General features: G+C 47.5%; 1 protein-coding gene across 1 annotated transcript in view; it reads right to left on the bottom strand.

The window, feature by feature from the left end:
• The window catches only part of LOC126474970 (uncharacterized), a 1,274,000-nt gene that overhangs the window by 495,215 nt on the left and 758,407 nt on the right, over nt 1-20,378 (bottom strand). Inside the window, exon 4 of the mRNA XM_050102496.1 lies at nt 5,998-6,217. Within this exon, the coding sequence (XP_049958453.1) occupies nt 5,998-6,217 (220 nt within the window). The remainder of the gene's footprint in view (nt 1-5,997; nt 6,218-20,378) is intronic.

Below are 20,378 nucleotides of genomic sequence, written 5' to 3'. Positions count from 1 at the left end.
TCTGTGAGGTTTTGGACGGATTAAATAAAAGGTAGCGAACGCTAGGTGTTTTCTTTGACTTAACAAGGCTTTTGATTGTGTTGACCACAAAATATTACTGCAGAAGTTGGACCATTACGGAGTAAGGGGAGTAGCTTACAATTGGTTCGCCTCTTACTTTAAGAACAGAAAGCAGAAGTTAATTCTCCGCAATATTAAGAGTGGTAGTGATGTTCAGTCCCAATGGGGCACTGTTAAGTGGGGCGTTTCCCAAGTGTCGGTGCTGGGGCCACTGCTGTTTCTTATTTATATAAATGATATGCCTTCTAGTGTTACAAGTGATTCAAAAATTTTTCTCTTTGCTGATGACACTAGCATGGTAGTGAAGAATCTTGTGTGTAATATTGAAACAGTATCAAATAATGTAGTTCATGAAATAAGTTCGTGCCTTGTGGAAAATAATTTGATGTTAAATCACAGAAAGACTCAGTTTTTACAGTTTCTAACTCACAATTCAACGAGAACCGATATTTTGATCAGACAGAATGGGCATATTATAAGCGAAACGGAACAGTTCAACTTCCTAGGCGTTCGGATAGATAGTAAGCTGTCGTGGAAAGCCCATGTTCAGGATCTTGTTCAGAAACTAAATGCTGCTTTATTTACCATTAGAACAGTATCTGAAATAAATGACAGTTCAACACGAAAAGTGGTCTACTTCGCATATTTTCATACGCTTATGCCATATGGTATTATTTTTTGGGGTAATTCTTCTGATTCAAAAAGGGTATTTTTGGCTCAAAAACGGGCTGTTCGAGCTATGTGTGGTGTAAGTTCGAGAACCTCTTGTCGACCCCTATTCAATAGTCTGCAGATTATGACATTGCCCTCACAGTATATATTTTCTTTGATGTCGTTTGTTGTTAGCAATATTAGCTTATTTCCAAGAGTTAGCTTTCACTCAGTTAATACTAGGCAGAAATCAAATCTGCTTGTGGAATGCACTTCCTTGATTCTTGTGCAGAAAGGAGTGCAGTATTCTACTGTATCCATTTTCAATAAGCTACCACAAGAACTCAAAAATCTTAGCAGTAGCCCAAACACTTTTAAGTCTAAACTGAAGAGTTTCCTCATGGTTCACTCCTTCTATTCTGTCGAGGAGCTCCTGGAAAAGCTGAAAAACTAAGCAAATTCCAGTGTTACATTGTTGTTTTTCTTTATTTAAACTTACGAACTGTCGCCTGAATATGTTTCTTATATTTCAAGTTATCTGTTTCCACTATCGTGTTATAATTTAATGTATTGACTCGTTCCATGACCATGGAGGCTTCTCCTTAATTTGGTCCCATGGAACAATAAATAAATTAAAAAAAACAAAAACCCGCTACAACCAGAACTACGAATGGTTCGATTCAAAATTAATCACCATTGGGAGACGAAGTCATCAGTTCCTGTTTCGTAGAACGCGGTCGGCCGCTGATGAATCTACAGCCTCACCGACACTTGCACTTCCTAGTCCGACTGAAACCAACGCCCACGCATACCCTACTTTAGGTCAACATAGATGTGAAAAATCCGAGGTGTACGTAGGATGTTGTAGCATGTCCGAGGAAAATCGATAAAACCCGTCGTACGATTGACAGTGCACGGGCGGTATTGTGCCACAAAATGATACCGCCAGACAGCATTCCAACAGCCCGAGGGCAAACACCAAAGCCGCCAATGGATGTCCCACAATTCCGTCGCCAAATAAATTTAAAGCTGTTCACACAAGTTCCTAACCGAGCGAGGTAGCGCAATGGCTATCACACTGGACTCGCATTCGTGAGGGCGACGGTTCAAACCCGCGTCCGGCAGTCCTGGTTTAGGTTTTCCTTGGTTTCCCTAAATCTTTCCAGGCAAATGCAGTGATGGTTCCTTTGAAAGGGCACGGCCAACTTTTTTTACCATCGTTTCCTAGTCCGATGGGAACCTCTCGCCACCACCCGCGCCATCCAATCTGCCCCCGCATTCAGTCGGACGAGAAAGTGAAAGACTTTGTGTGGTTATTGATCTATTAGCGCCTGACCACGATCTACGAAACTGGAATTGACACTCTTGTCACGTAGTGGGATAATTGTTTTAACGGATATGGTGGTTATTTTCGAATGGAACCACTCCATGGTTCCATCATAGTGGATGTTCCGTTTATTTCACTGCTCCACATACATCACTTTCAAGGGTAGTCCAGCATTAAATAAAACTCACTTGGTCTAAGATAAAAAGTGTAACTTACATTTTGAAGTCGCCTCTTATACAGGGTGGTCCATTGATAGTGACCGGGCCAAATATCTCACGAAATGAGCACCAAACGAAAAAACTACAAATAACGAAACTCGTCTAGCTTGAAGGGGGAAACCAGATGGCGCAATCGTTGACCCACTAGATGGCGCTGCCATAGGTCAAACGGATATCAACTGCGTTTTTTAAAAATAGGAACCCCAATTTCTTTTATTACATATTCGTGTAGTACGTACAGAGATATGAATGTTTTAGTTGGACCACATTTTTCGCTTTGTGATAGATGGCGCTGTAATAGTCACAAACGTATAAGTACGTGGTATCACGTAACATTCCGCCAGTGCGGACGGTATTTGCTTCGTTATACATTACCCGTGTTAAAATGGACCGTTTACCAATTGCAGAAAAGGTCGATATCGTGTTGATGTACGGCTATTGTGATCAAAATGCCCAACGGGCGTGTGCTGTGTATGCTGCTCGGTATCCTGGACGACATCATCCAAGTGTCCGGACCGTTCGCCGGGTAGTTACGTTATTTAAGGAAACAGGAAGTGTTCAGCCACATGTGAAACGTCAACAACGACCTGCAACAAATGATGAGGCCCAAGTAGGTGTTTTAGCCGCTGTCGCGGCTAATCCTCACATCAGCAGCGGACAAACTGCGAGAGAATCGGGAATCTACAAAATATCGGTGTTGAGAATGCTACATCAACATCGATTGCACCCGTACCATATTTCTATGCTCCAGGACTTGCATGGCGACGACTTTGAATATCGTGTACAGTTCTGCCACTGGGCACAAGAGAAATTACGGGGTGATGACGGATTTTTTGTACGCTATTTAGCGACGAAGCGTCGTTCACCAACAGCGGTAACGTAAACCTGCATAATAAGCACTATTGGGCAACGGAAAATCCACGATGGCTGCAACAAGTAGATCATCAGTGACCTTGGCGGGTTAACGTACGGTGCGGCATTATGGGAGGAAGGATAATTGGCCCCCATTTTATCGATGGCAATCTAAATGGTGCAATGTATGCTGATTTCCTACGTAATGGTCTACCGATGTTTACAGGATGTTTCACTGCATGACAGAATGGCGAAGTACTTCCAACATGATGATATCCGGTATATAGCTCGCGTGCAGTTGAAAAGGTATTGAATAGCATATTTCATGACAGGTGGATTGGTCATCGGGGCACCTTACCATGGCCCGCACGTTCACCGGATCTGACGTCCCCGGATTTCTTTCTGTGGGGAAAGTTGAAGGATATTTGCTATCGTGATCCACTGACAACGCCTGACAACAAGCGTCAGCGCATTGTCAATGCAAGTGCGAACATTACGGAAGGCGAACTACTCGCTGTTGAGGAGAATGTCGTTACACGTATTGCCAAAAGCATCAGTTTGAGCATTTATTGCATTAATGTGGTATTTACAGGTAATCACGCTGTGACAGCATGCTTTCTCAGAAATGATAAGTTCACAAAGGTACATGTATCACATTCGAGCAACCGAAATAAAATGTTCAAACGTACCTACGTTCTGTATTTTAATTTGAAAAACTTACCGGTTGCCAGCTGTTCGCCTAAAAGTGTGGGCCATATGTTTGTTACTATTACAGCGCCATCTGCCTCAAAGCGAAAAAAGTGGTCCAACTAAAACATTCATATTTCTTTACGTTCTACACGAAGATGTAATAAAAATTGTGTGTTCCTATTTAAAAACCGTAGTTGATATTCGTTTGACCTAGGGCAACGCCATCTAGTGGGCCAACCATAACGCCATCTGGTTTCCCCCTTCCAGCTAGACAAGTTTCGTTCTTTGTAGTTTTTTCGTTTGACGCTTATTTCGGGAGATATTTGGCCCCGTCATGATCAATGGAGCACCCTGTATGTGTTTCCGTTTCCTCACAAATGGCCAAAAATAGTGAAGAAAGGAAAAGTCGTCACCGGATGAGGAAAGATTCACACAAACGAATGTCGCCTCCGTCAGACCCAGTCGTATGGTGTTTCTCTTCCCTGTGTTAACAACTGCTTTGAAATCGAGGAATCCTTCTCCGTACAACAGACTCCAGTTCTCACTACATAACAATTCCTACCTTCACTAACACACAGTATTGTTTCCTTTAGACAATTAGTTATATGAGTATGCTGACACGCTATTAGGACTTTGTCTAGGGTGAAATAATTGATTCACTCTTGCAAGGTCTGTACCTTCAAGCCCTGGTTGTTCTCCTGGAACCAGGTCTACGGATCCGTGTGAATGTGTTAATTTGTGCGTTAAATGCCCGTTTCTGAATCTCATGTTGGTGAATCTTATGTAGCTTGTCCCACATTCTCCTCTTCCATGCTTTCGCAGAATTCAAGCGAAAAGCTCAGAAGCAACAACTACGGCACAGTACCAGGTTCTCATCAACGAAGGAATTTCCATACTTAATTGGACGGATAAAGATTGCAAAATTAACCTCAGCCACTTTTTATACCTTTCACCAAAAGCAATCGTCCAACCTATAAAACAACATTTTCAACTGTAAGCTGTGCACAAGTTTTACACCCTTAAAACAAATTTTCAGAAGTTTCCACCAATCGTTCCACATCTCCTGAAGAAGCGCTACCTACATTTATCTGTCCACACAGAGCTACACTTCTGGGGAGGAGAACATGGTGAAACAGTGCAAATACTCCAATTTCTTATACATCAAGTGTATCGAAACTGCAACCACTTTGCACTGGGACGTTTCGTTTAGCTCCATACCTTCGTCAGGCATCCGGGGATATCACCGACACCTTATTTAATGTGGGTAACACATGTGACCGTAGTTCTGGTGCCAGTCGGTGCCTGCGCCATATAACACTGAATAAGAAAGCACTTGTTGTTAGCTACCGACACGATTTATATAGCTTTATCCAGTATGAACGACTATGGAAAGAGGAAAATATCTTTGTGACTAGCAAATTTCTGTAGCTGTAGAAAGTGTTTCTAGAGTGCAGCTATCAGTGATTGACGAGGTTGTCCATCTACCTGAAAGTCGGTCAACATTGCAATCACAGGGAAATCGAGAAACAATTTTGATAGATTCGCTGTTAGACTCGATGAAATGTTAAACTTATATTGATCTAAGTATACCTGCTGAGCGCTCCGTTATCTGTTCCGCATCTCTTTCTGAGCATACAGAAACTTTTGACAACAGGCAGGATCAGTTCGATAGTATTCAGCATCTCCGGAGGAAGAGCTGACCCTGTTCTCACAACAATTAAAACAACAGCTCCGTATCCCTTGACAGAATACTGGCTGTTCCTCGATTCTCAGGAGGTCGGGTATTGTGTGACCATAGCTGACGCAGACAGTTAGGATCTCAATATAGCCACCGAGCTTCACCACACTCGTCGCTGTAACAGCACTTCTCTCTGTTGCATCCAGAAGCTTTTGGTCAAACAGCGCCACTGGATAAGGTGGAATACCAGTCTGTTTGCTCCCACGAGATATTACGTGGACGCCACCAGGACGCCGTTATTACCGTCAATATAGTTACCGAACTGCTTTCGAATGGGCATATTCTCAGGCTTGACTTGTACATGTATTCTGTTGATTAGTACGCTGTTCTCTAGTTAAGTCAGTTTACACTGAAGAGTATTTTGTGCTGTTCTGTTTTGGGCTGTTACCATAAAATGTGTTACGGACACTACAGCAACACGTTTCTTAGAAATACAGATAGGAGTGTTGAGGCAAACTCACCCCTGATGAGGAGGTTGTAACGCACAGTGCGAGGCGGGTGCGTGGACACCTGGCACTCGTAGTCGCCCTGGTCCGCAGGTCGGGAGTCCTTGACGGTGAGCCTCCAGTTGTCCGGGTACTGGAAGCTGACGGCGTACCGCTCGTCCCCAGAGTACGTCTGCCGGCCCACCGTCAGCAGCTGCAGTTCCTCAGACCCAGGACGCCGGCGCACCCACGACACCTGTGGAGAGATCAGTCGTAACTGGAGATGTGTACGGCAGGAACCATAACTACCAGAGGCAGGTGGGGTATACACAACTGGCATACGTCTAAAGACCCACAGCGAGTAGTTATACCCCGTCAGAGTCACGCTGCTGCTGTACGTATGAGAGCTGAAAGAAACCCAAACGTCTGGTGACAAATGTCCAGCAGTATCAGAATGTGAAAACCATTCTTAGCTTATCTAAGAAAACAGACGTTAAATTACGGATCATGGGGGGAAATCTCTGTTGAGTTTCGGTGCACACCGTCCATCGGATTATCACGTGGTCCAGTTACATTCAAGCGACCGACCACCGCGTATGTTCGACGTCAACATCCGAAAAGCACACACAGACGGCTGGTGGCAGCACCAGCACTGGTGGGTTTACGAGGTGCATTCAAGTTCTAAGGCCTCCGATTTTTTTTCTCCGGACTGGAAAGAGATAGAAACATGCGCATTGTTTTAAAATGAGGCCGCATTCATTGTCAATGCGTCCCAGAGATGGCAGCACCGTACGGCAGATGGAATTTTACCAGCAGCGGCGAGAATGAGAACTGTTTTAAATACTTAAAATGGCGACGTTTCCCTTACTTGAACAGCGTGCAATCATTCGTTTTCTGAACTTGCGTGGTGTGAAACCAATTGAAATTCATCGACAGTTGATGGAGACATGTGGTGATGGAGTTATGGATGTATCGAAAATGCGTTCGTGGGTGCGACAGTTTAATGAAGGCAGAACATCGTGTGACAACAAACCGAAACAACCTCGGGCTCGCACAAGCCGGTCTGACGACATGATCGAGAAAGTGGAGAGAATTGTTTTGGGGGATCGCCGAATGACTGTTCAACAGATCGCCTCCAGAGTTGGCATTTCTGTGGGTTCTGTGCACACAATCCTGCATGACGACCTGTAAATGCGAAAAGTGTCATCCAGTTGGGTGCCACAAATGCTGACGGACGACCACATGGCTGCCCGCATGGCATGTTGCCAAGCAATGTTGACACGCAACGACAGCATGAATGGGACTTTCTTTCCGTCGGTTGTGACAATGGATGAGACGTGGATGCCATTTTTCAATCCAGAAACAAAGCGCCAGTCAGCTCAATGGAAGCTTACTGATTCACCGCCACCAAAAAAATTTCGGGTAACCGCCAGTGCTGTAAAAATGATGGTGTCCATGTTCTAGGACAGCGAGGGCGTAATCCTTACCCATTGCGTTCCAAAGGGCACTACGGTAACTGGTGCATCCTACAAAAATGTTTTGAAGAACAAATTCCTTCCTGCACTGCAACAAAAACGTCCAGGAAGGGCTGCACATGTGCTGTTTCACCAAGACAACGCACCCGCACATCGAGCTAACGTTACGCAACAGTTTCTTCGTGATAACTGAAGTGATTCCTCATGCTCCCTACTCACCTGACCTGGCTCCTAGTGACTTTTGGCTTTTGCCAACAATGAAAGACACTCTCCGTGGCCGCACATTCACCAGCCGTGCTGCTATTGCCTCAGGGACTTTCCACTGGTCAAAACAGATTCCTAAAGAAGCCTTCGCCGCTGCCATGGAATCATGGCGTCAGCGTTGTGAAAAATGTGTACGTCTGCAGGGCAATTACGTCGAGAAGTAACGCCAGTTTCATTGATTTAGGGTGAGTAGTTAATTAGAAAAAAAAAATCGGAGGCCTTAGAACTTGAATGCACCTCGTATAAAGCGTGTCGGGAGTCAGGGGGGAAGGGGTTGGAAAAAGTGCAGTAGTTCTCGTAATGCGGAAACCAAGCCATTTATCTCACGTCCAGAAGAATATGATCACTGGATTTCGGGCCAAGGTCACTGAAAGTTTCGAAACGGCTACGTCTGTTAACAGGTCGCGTGCCCCCGTCGCTGAAGTATACCCTGCATGCAAATTGCGCTATGCAAAACCGGGAATGAGGCAAGTATTGTGCACCAGGGGCCAGACACGACAGTGGTGAACGGCTGCTGCGGACCTGTGTACAGGTGAATAGGCATACAACAGTTGAGTGACTGACCACCCAGATGAACTGAGGCCGTTCAGAAAACAATGCTGCGTATGGACATCGGTGGCAGGCGTCTGGTCCATGCACACATGTTGAATGCTCTTCGTGCTGATGAAGGCTGGAATTTGCAAGCCAGTATCGCAGCTGAACGTCCACTGGGAGGAGAGAGGTGGCTTCTTCAAATGAAGCGCTTTCTATGCTCCATAGAACAGATGGAGCAAATAGCGTTTGGCATGTAACCCGAGAAACACCCTGCAAGAATCTTCGGTAGGGTCCAGGCCGAAGGTGGTAGTGTTGTGGTCTAATATTTCTGTGGCATTACTGGGTATCAACGCAAGTAAGCGTGTATCCTTCGGTACGATTTCCACTCCCACATGCAAATTACGTTTCGTCAGCACAGTGGTGTCCACCAGCAGAACAACGCAACGTTTCTCATAGCTCGTAATGTACGTGCATGTTTCGAAGAATACCAGGATACTTTACTGTATTCCATGGGCTATTGGACCACCAAACTCCCCGGATCCAAACCTAATCGAGAATCTTGGGGACCACTACGATCGGGCTGTTGACGCCATGAATCCTCCATCGATAAAACTAGCGCAGCTAGTCACCTACGTCTGTTCCTTCCTGAATCTCACTGATTCTCTTTGAGCACGTCTTGCGCTGCAAAATGTGATTATTGAGGTTTCTGACGGGTGGTCAAACTTCTGTGACTGGGCAATGTGCATGTGAAATATATACCTCGAGGTTCAATGGTCTTTGCACTGAGAACCGGATTAAGTCGATATCCTGTTTCGCGATCACTTATACCGTGCTTGCAAGTGCGACGACTCTAAGAAGGAATTGTGTTACGGTTTTCGGCAGTGAAACATGCAACTCTGGAATATTGAATTCAGTACTTCGACATTTCCTCTGCCACGTCAGTACCATGTCTGAGAAAATGGTTAGGTAATTTTACTGGTATTAAATCTGACGAAAATACTGTATCTGCGAATTTGTCATCGTATCTGTGGCCAAAATTTTAATTTCAAATTCATTGAATGTTTTTCCCATTTCCGTAGGTAATCCATAAGCCTGAATATAGTTTAAGAACGTTATTCCCTACAGCTCGAAAATATTTGCGACACGTCATGTTCTACCGAGAAGAGCAACTAAAACTTCCTTCATCATACAACCAGTTTCGGTCACAGACCATCACCATGTATCATTAAATATTTACAACAGCGTAGGGGGCAATATAAATTCAGAGACATCAAACAATGAAGAGCCGATGATTCGTCCTAACAAATAGTGGGTTTTGTAGTATTTGATCCAATTGATTTTATATCATTTTGTATGCTGTTGTGCGGCACTGGCCGCCGAACGAACCGATGTTAGGGTAAGTGATTGTGAAATAGGAATCCGCTCATCAGAGTAAAGACAACTGGATAATTTGCTTTGAAAAATAAAAACATAAACCATTCCAAGTGGGGCTAAGAATTAAATTTAGTTTTAATTGAATCTTACTACTGAAATAATCATAGAGTTTGACTAGTGGTGCAGTATCAGTTTATGGGTCCTCATCATATTGTTCTCATATTACAAAGTTAATTGGTATATTATCGTTACTAAGGAAATCGTATAAATTTCTATAAATGGGAGTATAAACAGTCTAATTGTATTATTATTTATTTTGATTTGTGTTATTTATATGTCAGTTAAGTCAGAAACCTTCCATTTCCAACTTTAGTTCAGTGCTTCCTGCAGCACTGAGTCACGCAATGATCGTGACGGTAACATTATTATGAGTGGGGTACAATTTTGCTTTCTGTAATTACTGGTTTGTGCATTAATGGTAACTACTGCACTGTATTTGTGTGAATTCAAAGGGAGTCTTAATGAAAGCCACTTCCACAACTAATGTTCAATTTTCTTGAACATAATATTTCAAATTAATGTGCCTAATTGGGCTGGCGACCGTTCGATTTTTCATTCGTATACGAATCTTACTACTTTCACTATCCCCAAAGTAAAAGCCTGTTTAGTTTTTCTGTTAATTACAATATATTCAACATTCCTGCCCGATACCTTCATCCATTAGACACACTAACTCAAAATCCTCCCTGAGGTTAACATTAGTTTGTGTCAGAGCAAGTGAGGGTTATACGTGGCTCTTCCCGAGATAGAACTTAATGTTCGGTAGTTAGGAAACAGTGACGTATAACGAAGCTAGTGGTACAAACGGTGGTCAGATTGATCTATTTCCTCGGCTGGTTTACAGAAGACGATCGATACAGTTGTGCAACAGAGCAGGACCTCATGGAATAATGCTCCGATTCAGTAACTGGTGTCAGGACTTACTAAAAGATGAAGCACAACATCGGAAGTCACATTAAATTTGGGTTTGCTCCAGCGCGTGCTGTACGGCCTTTATTGCCCAGAAATTTGCTGTGAAGAATAGGAAAACCAGCAGAAGACCAGTTCATGGAATAGGAACTGACAGATGACCTATAACGTAATTATGTGCATAAATTAGCAAAAACATCAGTAACAGTTTGATTATGTGGTTGGTAGTTAATTAAATATCTCGAAGTTTGCGCACTCGTTCAGCGAATGACAGACTTTAATTGAAAGAATCATAAGCGAACATTCCTTGTCACTCAGGGGCGAAAAATACAATAAAAAATGTGTTATAGCGCTATACAGTTACTTGGACTTTGTGATGTAACTAACCCTTACTGTTTAAATTTCTCTACTTATCTACTATTTCTGATGGCAAGTTCTGTAAAAGCAATGTAGTTGGCTTTTCTCGTCTGTTGTTCGCTATACAGTTCGATGACCGGTTTGATACTGATCTCCACGTTTATCCTGTAAAAGTCTCTTCATATCTACATATGGAAAACCTACAAACTTCAATTTGAACCTGCCTACTGTAGTGAAGCCTCAATTACCCTCTAAAACTTTTACAACTAGCACTTCTCTTCATTATCATTTATCCATAACTTTGCAGCTCTAGTGTCTCTTTCGATACCGGTAGAATAACGCTGCTGTGGTTCCGCATAACTGGTAAGGTATCTTCCCGTAAAGACAGCATTTGATTTGACACTGTGGCAATTCGATGATCTCTCAGGAACTACACTACGCAACATTTAAAGGATTACCTTTTCGAAATCTTAACTGTCCTCCGTTGTGACTCATAATCTTGAATCTTGACACGCTCGTGCATACAACCCTCCTCTATTATATAGAAAAAGCTGCAGTGTCACCCTCGAGCTCAACGAAGCTTGAAGCAGCAAGGTGTCGACAAATGAGAGAAAGAGGCCAGAGCTCAGAAATTTATGTGACGTACAGTTAGTTAAATGTGTCAGAAATTTCACCACGGTTCTGCCCAACGCCACCGTAGCATTGTCAGACAGCTCCATTTACTCAAATTTCACACGTTCTTTTGACGCTTCTACGGTGGAGGTCAGAACTGCGACGCCGAGAGTAGAAATTAGCTGTACTTCATATGAGTGGCCGAGGTAAATACTCCGGACACACATCTGCTCAGCATCGATACGAAGAGGCCTCACGGAGTAGCATAAATGACGTTACTGATACCCCTTTCCTTGCGATGTTGATTCCCAAAAATTTCGCTGTCGGAAACGACAGTTCGGAGGACAGTGAGCAATAGGAAGACTTTCTCGGAAATATTTGATAGTGCTATTGCCGTGACTCCTCACACCTTCTCTAATGACTCCACTGTGTGTAATACCACACCTTTGCGGCACAGTGCGATTGCAGTCTTTGCTCTGGTGTAAAAGTGGAACCGATAGGGACCTTTGAAAACCAATCGAGGAAACTGAAACGTGATCTGAAGCAGCAAAGGTTGCTTATGTTTCTTGAGTGCTCCTATTTCACGTCCTTCTGTGGCGTGATCACAGTGTTGTACGACAATAACACACTCTTGAAGAAAACGGAAATGGGTCCGTCTAAGACCTCCAATTCGGAAAAACCCTGAGTAGCAACCTCCCCCGCCCCGCCTTTCCACGCATTTATCAAGGATTTTATAAATGTGCCTTTTCAGAGATAACTTGCGAAATAGTCGTAGGTGCCTGCAAGTATGCTCATACTTGACACACCTCCGATGCCAGTTCCCTGTCTGCACTTGCCAAGGACTAGGTCGTTGGTTTTTTTTGTTAAGTCACATTATTAAAATTCTCAATAACTGTGGGAAAGCACAACCCAGGGTACTGCCAAACTGGGGACTATAGTTCGCCGTTTCATTTCCTCTTGTGTCAACGTCGTTATTACGCTACACGAGGGCGTGAGCAGCCTTTGCTGCTTCACATTACGTTTAAATTTCGTAGAAGGATTTTTAATGGTCCCTAATGGTTCCACCCTTTACACAGAACAAAAATTGTAATCGCACTGCTCTGAGGGGTGCGTTCAGTGCGTTTTCCAGCCCACGACGTCCTCAGAGAGGGGTTGAAGTGTCAAGGAGTTGTCAGCAGTATTAAGGATTGTCAAGAACATCTTTTTGTTGCTCATCGCACTGCAAACTGTCGTTTCCGACCGTGAAACTATGTGGCAATCAAGTCCCATAGAAAGGGGTGATTTCAATGGCGCCCTTTGTACCACCCTCTGAGGCCATTTCGCCGGCCGCGGTGGTCTCGCGGTTCTAGGCGCGCATTCCGGAACCGCGCGACTGCTACGGTCGCAGGTTCGAATCGTGCCTCGGGCATGGATGTGTGTGATGTCCTTAGGTTAGTTAGGTTTAACTAGTTCTAAGTTCTAGGGGACTGATGACCTAAGATGTTAAGTCCCATAGTGCTCAGAGCCATTCGAACCATTTTTTTGAGGCCATTCCAAGTTGATCTTGAGTGGCGGTGTGTCTGAAATCATTCCCTCTGCCTCTCGTAAGAAAAGTGTGTGATTTCAAAGCTGTGCTGCGCGATTCTGACCTTCATCGTGGAGACGTCAAAAGAAGGTGGAACATGCGATAAGAAGAGCTGTGAATTCCTTCCCACCATGTGAGACGTCCACGTTTGCTTGGGGCAGAAATGTGGTGAAACTTGGTACCAATGTAACATAATTAAGCCACTTTACACGTCACATGATTTTCTGAAATCTGGACGTTTTTATCGCATGTGTTGACACTTTGCTCCTTGGAGCGCGAGGGTGAAGTCGCAAGGGGCCACGCGTCTCACCGTTATAGAGGAATGTTGTAGGCACCTTTGAGCAAAATTTCAAGCTTATTCGTCGCAATGGGAGATTCTTACGGGGTTTTGAAAAAGTGATCCTTTAATTCTGTTGACCGCTGTATTTGGTTTGCTAGTGGAGGCATCCAGACCGTGTCATCAGGGTTCCATATATTATACATGTTGTCAGCACTGTGTGGCAAGCTGCTGCTGTTCTGAGAACAATTTCACATTCAGCATACCAACAGAGGACCTTTACTTTTATACTCACAAATGAAACTTGCTATCTTTGACTGTGAAACGTCTTAATAAAAATTACACATTGGATTTAACTTGTAAAGTTATGTGATTCGTCGATGTGTCTATAATTATGAACGCAAACTGTCTTCCAATATTTAACGGCTCCGCCATGCCACTTATGAAGAAGCAGATAAATATTTTGCTGCCCCCAATCACACCAAACAACTTCTCAACATAGCCCTGAAATAAAATGTTACCTCTACAATGGGAGATCTGCTTCACTGTGCAACACCGCCTGAAATACGATTGCCTCTACACTTGGAAAAACAGGCTGCTCTGCAATGCGAGTACGTTTATTTGTACATGGATGTTTTCAGCAATAACGGAAATGTGCAAATTCTGTTTCACTACAAATTTCATACAGAACTAAGAGAGCAAGTATATAGTGAAAATGTTTCATTTAGACTCTAATTTTAAGTGAATGGTTCCTTAAACGAATTTAGCGTTTACGCCATGTAGGGGCCTTCATAGAGTATAAAAACACAGTAATATAATACCAGAATTGTCCTTCAGAACTTTTTATACATGAAAAGTGTTCAAATTCTAAGGAGAAAGATACCAAACAGTGGCCTCCTGAAAACATGCGTGGCGTGAAATCGAAAACCAGATCACATTGACACCACAGCAGTTTGGATACACCGAGAAAAATCAATGGTTATCAGAATGACACCCTGACTCAATGTAAAAATTACCATGATAAACATTGATAATACATCACGCTAAAAGTGAGGAAGCACTTATCGAACTTAATGCTTTAAAATGCTTCCAGCCCAAAAATTTCTAATGAGGAATGTGATATTAAAAGGATAACTCACCAGTTTATTATTTATCCCTAAACATATATTCAAATATTAATTGTCGTCGCACTCATTAATACTTCCAGCACACATAGGCACGCAGCGATCATGAAGTTCAAAAATGATTCAAATGTCTCTGAGCACGATGGGACTTGACATCTGAGGTCGACAGTCCCTAGACTTATAACTACTTAAACCTAACTAACAAAAGGACATCACACACATCCATGAACGAGGCAGGATTCGAACCTACGGCCGTATCGGCAGCGCGGTTTCGGACTGAAGCGCCTAGAACCGCTCGGCCACAACGGACGGCCGTGGAGTTCAGTGTATTTTAGCGGATACCAGTGTCTAAGAGTGTCCATGTGCCCGAAAAATAAGTTTCTAAGATGTATGGGCTTGGATATATGTCCTAACCTCCTCTCCTCCTCTGTCATAGTCTGTTTCCTCTCCCTCCCTTTCACCAACTCATTCTCCTTCCCCTTCTCTTGGTCCATCATCCCATCACCCATATACCTCTACATTCCCCTCCCCCCACCCCCCTAACTTTGTCCAGTCTCAGGTACCGTTTGCCGCGGAATTTGCATCCCCGCCAGACGTCATGGACGTCGAAGACCCCTAGAGGTTTCTGCACCATCGCGCCGTAAGTTGTGGCAGCACGCGCTTCCTGGCCCACATTTAGTGTGAGGGCGCCACAGTGGAACACGTGGTTTCAGCGGCCAATGGCGGCGCCCCCGATACAGAATTTAAGCGCCTGCCTCTCACTCAGCCAGCCATCTCCGGCGGTACTCCACAGGGTTACCGCCCTTCGATTGTGCCATTCCAGCACTAATCGATGTGCTAGGTTTTTCAGGTGCCAGCCGGCCAGCCAGCCCGTCAGCCTAGCCCAGCCCAGCAGCAGCAGCAGCAGCAGCAGCGGTCCCGGTCCCAGTCCCGGTCCCAGCCAGCAGCAGTGATCCCGGCTAGCAGCAGCGGTCCAGCCAGCAGCAGCCAGCCAGTCCACCTGCAGCAGCAGCAGCAGCAGCGTTCCAGCCAGCCCAGCAGCAGCAGCAGCAGCAACCCCGGCCCCGTCAGCGGCAGCAGCAGCAGCAGCAGCAGCTGCGGCGTTCCTGCCACCCACCGTCGCCGTCGCCGTCGCTGTCGCCGTCGCCGTCGCCAGCAGCGCGGGGCTCTGGTCTTCGTCCGTCTTCGTCTTCATCTTCCTCCATCTCTGTCTTCGTCTGTCCCCAGTTTATGTCCTTTCTTTTTCGTCCTGTGCGTTTTTGTCTCTCCCTGTCGTCATGTCAGCCCCCACCATCACTACCACCACTACCACCACAGCCATCGTTTATACTTCCCCCTCCGCCGCCGCCACCACCATAACATGGTGTGCCCAGTCACACCCCCCCCTTTCCATCCCGCCTCTTCTCACTATCCCTTCGCCCCCTCTCCAGCTTCTTCCTCCCGCTCCTCTCCCTCTGATCCTTTCCCCGCACTCCCCTGGCCTGTCACTGCCGCTCCAGCTAGGGTGGTGGCCCGTCGGGCCACTGCCCATGCCCAACTCTCCCCATCGCCTTCACCGTCACCGCCACCACCGTCGCCGTCGCCATCACCTTCACCGTCACCATCACCGGCGCCGACTGCTGTGTCCACGCTGGGACCTGCCCGTTCCCGTCACCTCCCTATAGCTCCCTTACCTCATATCACCATCCACCCTTCTGCTGCCGTTAAACGCCCTAGTGGCACCACCACCTCCTCCACTCCCAAAAAGGCCCCACCCGGTCCTCCCCCCCCCCCCCCCAGAATGCCATGGATGTCTCTTTGCCTGGCCCTGCTCCCTCTGCATCCTCCTCTTCCTCCTCCTCCCCCCCTCTTTATACAAATACCTCCTCTCCCATTCCAATACTTCCCTTCTCGAAGCCCAGAATCTCCCCCTCCTCCTCCGCCAAATCTTCCCTGTTGCCCCCATCTCTCTCCTCACTCCCCAATAGGATTCCATTCTCATCTCCTCCCCCAGCCCAACCCTCCATACTCACATCCTCTCCCACCTCCCCATCACCCGTTTTGGCCCCAACGCCTCCGTCACCCCTGGTCTGTCTCCATCCCCTACCCACCAACCCCAACCCCCGCGTCGCCCGAGGACACTCACCGCCGTGATCACTCGGCTTAGTCCGACGATCACAGAGGAGGGGGTGTTGGTGGAGCTCAAGGCGCATCCAGCGCTGGAGGTGCGGGCTGTCCGCCGCATTTTCAACTCGGCTGGCCCCACCCGCCTTATGCGGGTTTTCTCCGAGGACGCCCCCTCCATTGACCATCTCCTGAAGGAGGGTGCCCTCCTCTTCAACCAGCGCTACAAGGTCGACCCCTCCCATTCCCCTCCTCAATCCCTGTGCTGCCAGAGGTGTCTGCACTATAACACAGACCCAACAGCCGAGTGCCGCGAGGCCCCCACCTGCCCGCATTGTAGGCAAGCGCACTTCCTGCAGCAGTGCCGTAACCTTCAATCCCTTCGCTCCTGCAATACCTGCAATCTCCCCCATCCCACTTACACCCAAAAGTGAAAAGCCCGACCCCCTCCAATCACTCCCGAACTCACCGCTCTCTGGACGCCCCCACCCCTCCCAGCAATTCCCTTCACTCACCCCCTACTGCTGAGGACATCATCAGATTCCTCACCATCGTCTTTCAGAATGTTCATCCTTTTCAGCGCCCCCCACACTCTCCAACAGATATCCCTCGCTGCCCGTTTCATTTTCCAACTCAAAATATACGCCACCTATTCCAACAACCAGGCCCATTTCACCTTCTCCCGTTTTGACACCCTTGTCTAAATCCCTGACATGGCACGACAGCACCATATCCTTTTCAACAATATCCGACCCCTTCCCGCCAACAAGAACCTCTTCCTGCACACCCTTACCACCTCCTCAATGAAAGCTCCTTCCAACCCCACCACACCATCCAAACTTCGCCCTATCTCCTCCACCGCACTGATAATCCCCTCCCGATTGCACATGGCGGAGTTGCCATTGGTCACCACCGCCAGATCCCTGTTTTGCTCCAACCTCTCCATCCCGACCCTACCGAACACCTGATCCTTAGTCTCTTCTTGCCCGGCCTTACCGTTACCTGCGCCACCATCTATGTCTGCCCTAACGCCCCTATTCCCTTCGACTTCCACTCCCACGTTGACCATACCTTCTCCTCCTACGTGATCGCCACCGACCTTAACATCCATAGTCGTTCTGCCACCCAGTTACGGCAGTGGCATCGGTTCCTCTCCTCCATTCAAGGCGACCTCATCCCCATCCCCCAGCACACCCGTCCCGAATCCAACTCCACTCCCGATTTTCTCCTTTCCTCCCCCAACCTCCTTGGCCGCATAATGGTGGATGTCCTGGAGCCTATTGGTAGTGACCATCTCCCTGTCCTTCTCACCATTTCAGACAGTCGTCGCCCCCGCCCTGACTCTTGTACTGACCCTCCCCCAAAGTACGTCCATCACTATTCCTGTGCCAACTGGAATGCCTACCGGGATACGCTCTCCAGCCAGGTCGATAGCCACCCCTTCACCTACCACCACCCGGACGATGTAACCCATGCCGCCTCCTTTCTCCAGCAGACCTTGTCTGAGGTCGTGGAGGCCCACATCCCTACTGTCGCCACCCACCCCCACTGTCCTACCTTACCCCACAGGCCGCCTCTTCCTCCGTGAATCCCGCCGTCTCTACCGTGCCTTCCTCCGCACGTGTGACCCGGACACACTACGACGCCACCGACAACTCCAGTGACACATTCGTAATTTGCTCGCGGCTAAGAAACACCGGGACTGGCGACAGACCTGCACCCGTTTAAATGCTACCCTACCTATCAACTCGCCCAAGTTCTGGTCAGCCTTCCGTCGCCTTACCAGAACTAAACGCTCCCCCTACTATCCTCTTCTCCATGACGATCACCCCTTCCCTGACACCCTTAGTAAGGCCAATCACTTTGCCTCCTACCTCTTCGATGTGTTTTCCATCCCTGATGATCCCCAGTTCGATTAGTCCCTCTTCCCGGAGGTCTGCGATCGAACTGACACCTCTATCCCCCTCCCTCGCACCTGGTTTCCAGTACTTTGATACCATTGCACACACAGAACTCAATGCCCCTATCACTACACAGGATATCATTGCTACACTCCGCACAAAACGCAACACTGCTCCTGGTCACAATAGTGTCACCTACCGTCACCTTCGTGAAGCTCCTGTCTCTTTCCTCTCCACTCTGGCCAGGCTCTACAATGTAGTCCTGTCCACCAGTTACTACCCCGACCTGTGGAAAACCTCCTGTATCCTGATGTTCCTTAAACCTGGCAAACCGCCGTCCGCCGTCTCCTCCTACCATCCCATCAGCCTTACCTCGGTCTTCAGCAAGGTTCTGGAATCTATCCTCACCTGACACATCCACCAGCATCTCCGCCAGCACCGCCTCCTTCCCGTTACCCAGTGTGGCTGTCGACTGTCCTTCTCTTCCGACGACCTTCTCCTTCACCTCACTCATCTCCTTTCCGAACAGCTTAATTCCCGTCGCTCCGCAATCTTCCTCTCCCTGGACCTCGAACGTGCTTATGACCGCGTATGGCATTCGGGTCTCCTCTTCAAGCTTTAAACCGTCGCCCTTCCCATCAACTACGTCTGTCTGATCGGTTCCTTTCTCTCCGACCGTCCTTCCTACGTCACCATCCATAACATGGATTTCTACACCTTTTTCCCCTCCGCCGGTGTGCCCCAAGGTTCCGTCCTCTCCCCCCTTCTGTACCTTTTGTACACAGAGGACATGCCGCCGCCTTCACCTCCTTCTTCAGTTTGCTGATGACACCGCCTTCCTTGCCTTTCCCCCCCACTCTGCAGCGCTCCCAACACCTTCTCCAATCTCATCTTGACCAGTTCACCGCTTGGTGCAACCGGTGGTTCCTCAAGGTCAATCCCTCCAAAACCAAGGCGATCATTGTAGGAAAAACAACCCCTTCCTTCCGCCTCCTTGATTTCTATCTCACCATCTATGGCCGTCCTATCACCCTCACTCCCACCCTTAAGTACCTTGGCGTCACCCTCGACCGTCGCCTCTCCTGGACTCCCCATCTCCGGACAATCCAAGCCAAGGCACACTCCCGACTCCATCTCCTCAAGCTCCTTTCCGGCCGTACGTGGAGTCTGGACCCCTCCACTATCCTTCACACCTACAAATCCCTCATCCGCCCTATCCTCTGTTACGCCCATCCAGCCTGGGTCTCGGCCCCCCTACCTTTTATCAATCCCTCCAAATCCTTGAACGCCATGCTCTCCGCCTTGCCTATCACATCCGTGTCCCCTCCCCCACCTGAATCCTGTATGATTTCATCCCCTTTCCCCACCTCCTCCTTTTCCTTGAGAGGATACGGATCCTGTACACCATCGCAAACTCGATCCTCCTCATCCGCTTGTCTCACCCATCCTCTCCCACCCCCGCCCGCTGCCGCGCCTGTATTCCCACGTCCCACCTGTTCTCCATCTCTCAACCCTCCTTACCCTCTCCCTAGGTGGCTTCCGCCAGCTCCCCCTCTCTGAATATGTTCTCCTCCCCTCCACCTACCCCTCCTACCAACTTTGATCCTCCTTCCCTCTTCCTGTGTCTGTTCCTTTGGGCACTCTCCGTCCCTCCTCCCCTTCTCCCCACTCCTCCCCGGGCCTCCCCTCCCCTGTCCCTCTACTCCTCCTCCCATCTCCTCAGCCATTGGCATCTTTGTTCTCCCCTCTGCACCCTCTCCCTCCCCTCACCCTTCCTCCCCTCTTGGCAGGTCCCCGGACTCGCACACGCTACGTGGACTTTCGCGCGCTGGAGATCATCGCCATCTGTGTCTCGTGTGTGTG

Source organism: Schistocerca serialis, chromosome 4 (genome assembly GCF_023864345.2).
Source record: "Schistocerca serialis cubense isolate TAMUIC-IGC-003099 chromosome 4, iqSchSeri2.2, whole genome shotgun sequence".
Lineage (NCBI taxonomy): Eukaryota > Metazoa > Arthropoda > Insecta > Orthoptera > Acrididae > Schistocerca > Schistocerca serialis.
Note: the sequence above shows the minus strand (reverse complement) of the source record. Positions and strands in the feature narration are given on the sequence as shown.